Source organism: Sinohyriopsis cumingii, chromosome 7, assembly GCF_028554795.1.
Source record: "Sinohyriopsis cumingii isolate HCF-2022 chromosome 7, ASM2855479v2, whole genome shotgun sequence".
Taxonomy (NCBI): Eukaryota; Metazoa; Mollusca; class Bivalvia; order Unionida; family Unionidae; genus Sinohyriopsis; species Sinohyriopsis cumingii.
This window is the reverse complement of record NC_142967.1, coordinates 25,788,298-25,798,265: the sequence shown is the minus strand read 5'-3', so window position 1 is coordinate 25,798,265 and position 9,968 is coordinate 25,788,298. Positions and strand designations below refer to the sequence as shown.

At 33.7% G+C, this 9,968-nt stretch overlaps 1 protein-coding gene across 1 annotated transcript; it reads left to right on the top strand.

The window, feature by feature from the left end:
• Positions 1 to 446: 446 nt before the first annotated feature.
• Positions 447 to 2,414, top strand: LOC149794919 (uncharacterized). The gene has a single exon (XM_089963733.1). It carries the CDS (start codon positions 447 to 449, stop codon positions 2,412 to 2,414), a length of 1,968 nt encoding a protein of 655 aa, XP_089819859.1.
• Positions 2,415 to 9,968: the final 7,554 nt, after the last annotated feature.

Genomic DNA, 9,968 nt, shown 5'->3' with positions numbered 1-9,968 from the left:
TGTAATACTCTTCTCTGTTTAAATAATTTTCCATGTATATATGTAAAACGTCTTAAAATGACAGGACTATGACATTTTAAATACAGACCAATATCTTATTGTTCTGAAGTAAAGTGACTTTCTTGTGATGCACACTCATCATTTATAAATTAAACTATTGTTAAAGGTACAGGCCATTAATCTGGCTTGATTCTTCTTATAAATCGTGAGAAAAATACTACATTGAAGTTTTTTTAAAATTCTTCAAGCAATTCTTGGTGTCAGACGTTATATTCGCATAATAATGGTCTGATTGTAATCTTTGAGAAAATATTTGCGTAATAATCAAAACATTTAGAGTGAGATTGTTTGACTTAATTCATTTTTGTTCATTTATTCACAGATATTGAAAAGAAAACTCAGTATTATAAATCCAATGAGCCTAAACCCAGTCTGGTGTCACTAGCATGAGGAGAAATTTGCGAGTTTTTCTGTACTTTTCAACATGGATGTTTCTCGCTTTAATTTGCATCGTCTTAAACATCATGAACGTTGATTGGTCGAAAACCAGCATCGTAAATGGAATATTGTACGTATTGGTTATAAGCGCTTTACAAAGCTCCGTTTTAGAATTTCCTGTCCAAACCATCGCAACACTCCTTATGGGGGGTGAGCGAAGAGAAAGCAAAAAGGCTCCAGCAGATGGATTGACGATATTGATGAACTACAACCTTCTAGCAACCAGTGAAGATGACATCGACGAATGTTTTGAGAAGATGTATGAAGCGTACACCGGCAATCTTGGACCAAACGTTTCTGCTGTCTTAGTGAGCGTAACAAGCGACGAAGAACTTAAAAATTACGAGTTAAAAACACGAGACACTTACAGATCAGTAATTTACAATCAATTGTTCCGTGAAGGAATAATGTTTTCCAAAGGGGATCACGAACGCATCGACTCAGGTCGATTGAAAAATGTTTGGCAGGTATATAAAACTCTAGATCCGAATGTCTTTGTTCGTGAATACTTAGACGATATATGCAACAAATATGCACAAGAGTTCATGGTCGTCCATCGTGTGAGTCGTGTTCTTCGAAAGTGTGGTCAATATCAGGACCTGATGTTGTTATCAGAAGGAGTTTTTGAAGCATACAGCTACTGTAATCCGGAATATTACGGAAAAAGTGCTCGTCCGTACGGGCAGCCTCTTTTTCATGCTTCTGCTGACGTCGGTAATATTTTTCAACGTAAATTTGATTACACACTCGTCCTTGATGCTGACAATGGGGTGCCAGCTGGAATAGTGCCCGAACTACTTCAGATAGCGGCAGCACATCCGGAAAGGGGCATAATTCAGCCTGCAATAAAGATTCATTGCAAACCAGACGACACAATTTTCATGCATTTGGAACATCTGAAACAAGGTATATACGAACCGATGACAAACGCTATCACTGCCCTCTTGGGTCAATCGGGATTCTATGGGAAGGCACTGATACAAAATCGTTTGTACATTGAAAATGTAATTGGCACCAAAGACAACTTGATTGAACGCGTTCCGGTTGATATTCTCAGTCATGACACATTTGAGGCAGCCCTATTGCAACCTCTTTTTGTTGGATCTATTTATCTGTTAGAAGCGCCATGCTCTAACTACATCTCCTGGAATATTCGCGAAAGACGATGGAATAGAGGTGAAATTCTTCTGGCTATATATTTTTGGCCAAGCACGTTTGGCAAGGCAATGAGATTCTTACAAAAACTCTTTCATGGTAAGGACTTCAACGAAACTAAATTGAGAACACCCAGTAAACTCGATTTTGTGAGTTCTTACATAGCTCATTCGGCCTTACGGCAAATGATTATGAAGCCTCTTCTTCTCTTGTACATCATTCTTCAAATGAACACTCATCTTTTTTATACCTACCCCTCCATAATTATCGTCATGACCATGCTGCTCGTCATGCCAAAGATTGCAACATGTACCAGGAAAAACTACAAGGTCGTGCTTTTTGAGACAATAGCCTCAGTACTCCAGTTCACTCCAGAGGCCATGATCGGTACAGTTCGTATTTTCAGGGCCTGGATTGCCAATATTTCACCTAGTGTTAAATGGATTCCACAAAGGGCTGTGGAAGAGGATTTCAAAAACTCTAATCCTTTTGTTTCCAGTCTGAAACATCTATGGGGATATTCACTGTTTGCTCTGATAGCAGGCATTCTCGTAGGTGTATTCTTTGAAGCGGCACTTCTAGTTGTATTCATGCTTGGAACTTTATTCATTCTTCCGCTTTACACCGGATTCACCTCTCTTACCCCAAGCATGGTTAAATGCAACTGTCGACGCCAGCGACAGCAAATATACCGAAAAAGTATTCTGGATAGTCTTTCAAGCATGACAACAGTAGAACTCACCAAAGCTTGTGAACTCTGATTAATTGGTCGTTTAGGTATGATCAATTTATTCCCGAAGACTCAAAGTCAAAGGGTCATATTGAGAACGATTTCAAAAGAAGAAAGAAACAACATATGTTTCGATTGTTAAGATTTAAGTTATAAATTTGAAAACCGTTGTTGAAAGATTCCAAGTCACAGATTTCAGCATATGTTTGATCGTAAAGAAAACTTCCCGGTTATAACAAGCTTCAGAATCTCTAAGGATTTACATAGGATGCACTTAACTCACACATCTCTTTGGGAAAATTAAATAATAAACAACTAGGCAACAAACAGAGTCGAAATGACAAAAGCAGAAATTAAACAATTGCTTAATTACCTCTTATTTTGTCAAGTCAACATACTGTGTTTCTGAATGACAATCTTATATAATTATTTCTTTTTCGGATTTCCATTTCTAATGATTATTCTACATGTGTAAAAGTTAAAACTATGACACTGTAACAAGTGTCCAAAAAGCAATTTTGTATAGCAAAGCTAAATGTCACACTGGTTAACAAAGCACTTAAATAAAACGTGGCTAAGAAAAGAACAAACATTAAACGTGTATCTAAAATTCGTTCAGTGACTAATTGAGGCATATGATATAAAACCATTAATTACAAACTTCCGGGCCATGCTAACTCAATTATATTGAATTACAGAAGACCTAAGTAAGCCAAACAACATTATTAATTTTGAAATACCAGCACAAACGCAAATTGTGAGTTAATCGGGCAGAACCAGGAAACCCAATAGTTTCATACCTTAGTTCCCAGGTGACAAACTGATACACATAATAACGTAACTGGGCATGTCAGCATCCTTTTGGTGTTAAAGATGACCTGTCCGTCTAGGCTCCACGGTTATGACAGTCATATATAGATTCTGAAACAGACTCGTCCTGCCACCCAAACACGTTTACTATGTTACTCTTTCTTGAGACTTACATAGGTAGACAAACTCCAGAATGACACCAAAGGAAGAATGAACAACGAGCAGACCCGTTTGTTTCCCCCACAGCACACCTTTCTTCCTAATGCACGCTAGGTATATGCAGGCACGAGCAGGTAGAGTTTCAAAATTCACAGTCGTTAGCATCTGATCATTTAACTCTCTGGATGTTGCTAGTGGGCCTAGGATTTTCTTTCGATCTGGATATTTTGAGACAACATATGTGATGTAGTTCATCGTCGTCGACAACCAGCAAATAATTCCATTACTTTTGGAATTACATTCATTGAAACGTTCGCAAGACTTATACCTATATATTGTGTTCATTTTGTTATAATAGAAATATTGAAACAAAGGACATTGCAGAAATTGGATACAGATGACAGCGTTTACTAAAAAATGGTCCTGGAACAGCATAAAGGACAGTGAGCAGTCTGGTTGTTTACATCGACATGGATATAAATATGTTTTTAAATATTTTTGTGTTACTATCCACAAGATTATGAACTCGAGGATATTACTATACTGTCCAACAATACGTAGGAAGAGCTCAGGGAACACTGTACTGTTCAACGGTACGTATCAAGGTCGGTATGTACCAATGATAAATGAAATACAATGCAGATTATTCGATAGTTTGTCAGCCATAGCATAATTGTCTTTATTCATCGTCTGGGTCATTTTAAACATTCTCGTCTGTGTTATTATCCACAAGCTTTCGAAGAGCTTGAGGATATTGCTATACTGTCCAACAGTAAGTAGGAAGAGCGCAGGGAACACTATACTGTCCAACAGTAAGTAGGAAGGGTTGCGTGTAGGTACGTACGTGTGTAATGTCCTTGAGCAACTCCCTAACTGCAAAGCGAGAAACTCGAACCACGATACAATGACTGTAGTAGGTACTCAAAAGTCTTGTTTTACCAAACAAAGAGGGTATCACTAAAACACGAAATTGAAAAATTTAACGCAATGGAGATGAACAAATTGTCTATTAACACTGCTTCACTATTTGAACTTAAGATGATTTTCTGGTGATAAATTAAAAGATAAAAATGAATATTTATTTTAATTAATTTCTGGTGAGAAATAGACATTAAAACATAAAAATGAATACTTATTTTAATTAATTGTGCGAATTGACTCAAATAAATTTTCACTTAAATGTGACCTATCCGCTGCTCAGAGAAAATCATTGTACGCGATTTCGATTTCAGAAGTCAGTGAATTAAATTTAGTAGTCTTCATCTAATTAACTTGGCAAATGTTTAATTGGTTAGTTTCATATTATTAATTTCATTCAGAAATGGTGTTTCATATGACAGTGGAGGACCAGATGTGCAGTGGAAATCGACAAATGCAATGGTACTATTATCTTGTGATCCCTCTCTGAAGGACATTACGAAATACGTTATTAAGTTCAGATAGATAGTTTGAATAATATGTTTATGTTGCGGTTTCGTGTGGAGAAAATTCAGCAAATGGAAATGATTATTCATGAAATAATGTTTGTAACCTTTTTTTTTCATAGTATAAAGTTTTAGAGTAATGGAATCAGAGAGCGCAATGGAAATGATTTATTTTGTATGAACATTCATTCATGATTATGCTCTACATTATGCAAAACGCTTAGAATACACATCCGATGTTGAAATGCTTCTGTTAACCTTTTGCAATTAAAAAATACCCCAAATTTAAAATCAAAATAAATCATTTTCATTGCACACTTTGTTCCACTGCTCTAAAGCTTTATATAATGGAAAATTCGGTAATGATCATTATTTTACCACTCATCTTTTCCATTTGCAGAATTTTCTCCACAAGAAACCGTAACGCGAATATATTCAAACTATACTACATAACGTAGACATGTATTTTCTTAACATACTTAAGGGATTATAACACAAGACGGTTTCATTGTATTTGCCGATTTATACTGCCCATCGGGCCGCCATTGAAGAAAAAAAATTCCAATTAAGTAATTACTATTAAAATATATTAAAATAATGATCTATATTTCGAGATAAAGACTACAAAATAAAACTTACTTCTGAAATTTCCATTACATATAATGATTTTCATTGTGCAATTGTTCGGTCACATTAAAGTGAAATATTGTTTAAGTAAATTTGCACTCTAATTTAAAATATGTATTAGTTTTTAAGTTTTGATGTAACTTTATCATACGAAAAACTATTTAGTTCAAATAGTGAGGAAATGGTGTTAATATACAATTTATTGATTTCCATTGCGTATTTTGCTTCTAATGTGTTCCATTGTTACATTGTGCATTTAAATCATACTGTAAAAAGAGCGTGTTGTACGTTAAACCCGTATAGAACTTACATAAATAACAAAAGTATTAATAACCACTTCCATCAGTGGATTTAGAGTAATGTATGGTCAAAATCGTGATTGAACGAAATCCCAGCTTTGGAGGGCCATATGTGTAAGAAATACTTTATGCCAGGACGTTCCAACTGATTTATTTTTCTTTCCTGTATACGCAGATTACATTCATTGTAGATGTCTGCATTCTCAAATAACCGAATAATATGACTTTGAAAATGACGATTTCATCCATTTGTTAAAAGACACACCCCAAAAAGATACATACTTATCCTTATTCAAACACCTAAATGTATTAAAAAATCTTTACAACATTCAGAATTATATTAAATTGTATTGTACAGCAATATAAAACGCAAATACGTTTAAAATTCAGATATCGCCCAAGAGGACATAGCTGCCAAATAAAGAATCCGATGCGTTAGATTTTGTAAACTATAAAAGTTCCCATCCTAGAACCATATGTTTCCTTTAAGTCAATGAACAGATGAACCCATGTGCGTGAACAATATTTTATTTAGGACATAACTTCTGTAGCCATCAAAGAATCATTACGTCATCATATGATTTTAGCGGAGGGAATGTCCTAGTAATCCGAATATATTTATAATTATTTGTCTGCTTGTTTGTTTGATGTTTTTGAATAAAGTATTTTTGATTATGTGACAGAATCGTACATTGTGATGAATCTATGACATTATTATATTTATTTCGATCTTTTTCTATACAAGATTCGCAAAAGAAAGAAATTATTGAACTCATTCGATAAACTTCTTGAAAAGGTGAATCACATCACGAGACAAAAAGACATCTGTACACCAAGTTACACTTTACACTCTTGAATCCAATGAATTTGTCATTTAAGCTTCTGGTGCGCATGATCTAAAAAAAACAAGCAAAAGCACCCAATCATTATCAGTCCATTAAAAAAATCGTGAGTGCAAGAGCAGATGCAAAAGAAATCTTCCGTGTTTAGTAGCAACATTATTTTGACAAAATAAAGGTCATAACTCAAGCGCAGGTATAATTTCAACGTAATCGAGGTCTATTTGGCATACAAGGCGATTAGGGAATTTTCTGTTTAAACCTATTTGAATCTTCCATATCTAAAGTATACGGTTGTTTTTTTTTTATAAATTTCTACTGCATAATGTACGTGTACTTAAGCGACATTAGATTGAAAAAAGAAGTCGCCAATGGTGAAGCTTAAATAATAATAATAATAATAATATCAGTAATAATAATAATAATAATAATAATAATAATAATAATAATAATTATTATTATTATTATTATTATTATTATTATTATTATTTAACGAGAATAATTGATTATTGTCAGGAAAGATCCAAATCTGCTACGTGATCAGCATCGTAAAAATAGGTTATGTTGTCATTAAAGGTCGCCACATCCAAGTTGGTGTTATGAACTCTACTTTAAATGCCGAGTTTTCTGCAATATTGCAAATGTGGACATGAGAGAGAGAGAGAGAGAGAGAGAGAGAGAGAGAGAGAGACTAGATCACGGTTATTCAGGGTACAATGTAAAATGTGTGAATGCAAATTCGCGTACGCACTGCATGGGGAAAGAAAGAAATGAATATCTGAGTTATAAATTATGGCCCCGATAACTCAACAAAAAAAAAAAACTTTATCAAATAGTTAAATTAAGTTAATGAGTAATTAATTAGAGTAAAACTATCACATTACATGAAATAAATAGGTAGTTTCTGTGGCAGACCGACAGTCAGATAGACAGATAATAGAAAAGTATCATAAACACTACACCATTATATCTTAAACCTTTCAACAAGGGGAATAATGTGGTTACTCATTCAAATAGTTTGGTAAATTTAGATATTTATTTCTAGTCCGGAAAGGAAAAAAAAAAAAACAAACAACTGCAACCTCGGTGTAATTTTACGATTTTATTCCGGTTTACTTCCCTTGGCAAGCAGACGATCTTTAACTCAAAATGGTAATCGATGGTAATCACCTTTAAAAGTGACAAAACTGGGACTATTTTTTAACAAATGGTGGAGACTTAAGCTTTTAGGTGTTTACTGATGGACGGCCAAGGAATCAACTGCCGGAACGTTCAAAACGTGTCCTTTTGTATCCATAGCAGCCAAACGACCGGAAACCAAAGAGATATATCCATCTGAACTGTCAGACTGTTCCTGAAGAAGCATGAGACTCAACAGTGCTTAGAAGAGATCTATTTATCCTTAACTGTTAAACTTGGATCTCGCGCTTGGTAACATCGTGTATACGGAAAGATCAGAACATACCCGAATGATAACCTAATTCGCTACGAACAAAAATGGTGGCAAATGGTATCAGGTCACATTTAATTTTATTATTTATTCTTTACATTTGACAGCCATGCATAAAAATTACACATAATACTGACAGTTATGTACCATTAATTACCAAAATATAGAATTATTATATCCTCATTTTTGTTCACCCTTAACTTTACATTGTTCTAATCGTGCAGTATTTTTCAGTATTTGTTTATATTCCACGACATGTGTGTCTAAAACTAGTATAAAATAAGATAATAATTCTTTATTTCAGACTACATAGTCCATAAGTATAAATTAAAATATAGGTATAAATTAAAAACATTGTAAACAAAAAAGATCATATATATATCTTATGTGCAAGTATGAAGACATATCTACAACAATAGACTGCTTTGCATTGTCAAGAATGAAATTAAGTAGCGCATTTAAAGAGTAATTTGTTCTATCTACTAATAGTGCGAAAATTAAATGAATGTCATAGTACCAAAGAGATTTCAAAGTTTACGTCTTACTATTAAATATTCTTGACATCATTGAGAATACATATTCTCTCATCACTTCATCAAAACTGAATAAATTCTACTCTACAAACATGTTGGAACGTATGTCCCATCTTGAAAGGCTTAAAAGAAAGCGAAAACTATTATTATAACAAATAATTAGTTTTCGTTTGATATATCCACTAATATTTGTCCACAGACGAGCTCATTACATTGTTCAGCCAAAAGATTTCAATAATCTAATCTTGATATTCAATGAACAATTCTTAAATTTGCGCAGAAGTATGTTTGTTCGAATACATAAAAGTCTGTAATTTCTCATCATGAATTCATTAGCTGACCCATTGTATTTTAAAATATGACCTAAATGCGCATAAATGTTGATATACGCAAGAACCTTGCCATTAAGATGTACAGGAGGATGAGATGGTAATTTGAAAGAAGTTGACTGAAATACCATGCATTCAGATTTTGTTAATGTATTATATATGATATCATTCCCTAATGCGTATTGTTCACATATCTTTAATAATTTCCTTAAACCTGCGATAGACGGACTTATCAATGACATATCATCAGCAAAACTAAAACTGTTAAGAAACAACACATTTGGTGGCAGACGTAACCACACGAGACATTTGCCTAGTTTACGATATAACCCATCTATGTATATATTAAATAACAATGGGGAAATAACACATCCCTCCCTCACCGCGTTGGTTACATTGAAAGCGCTGGATATTACACTTCCCCAACGCACATAGTATAACTGTTTGCTATACCAGTTAGCTAAAGTAAGAACTGTGTAGACATGTATTTAAATATCTAACAACTTTTTAAAGAGTGACCAATGACTGACCTTATTAAATTTCTTACTATCGTCTAAAACGCATGGAAACATTATGCTGCCATGTTCTACATAATAGCTGACAGTTTCCTTAAATGCATTTAGGCATAAATATGTTGACTGTTGCTTTTTGAAACCAAACTGATTATCGGAGATTTTGATTTCACATTTTTGTTGCATTCAAATAATTTTGACATAATAGTCATGCTAGCTATAGGTCTATAGTTATTTTTGTCCGCCAGGTTACCAGTTTTGCTTTTCAGTAGCGATATAATTGTAACATTTGTGAAATCATCTGAACAAACTTATGTACAAATATTCAATTAAAAAAAAAAATCAAATGCACAAGAAGTCTAGTATCTCAAAATTTAAATGTTCCACATATAAAAAAATCTGATCTTGGACATTTCATTCCTTTTTTATTGTTATTGCACATTGGTTTACAGACAGTAATTATATTATATATTACCTTGATGCGAGGAGAAGGAATATTCAATGCTGAAAGAACACGCTTTTTATTTTATTCGTTTTTAACGCTATAAAGTAAGTCTTTAAAATGATTTTTTCACATGGTACATATATTATTTTGGCCATGGC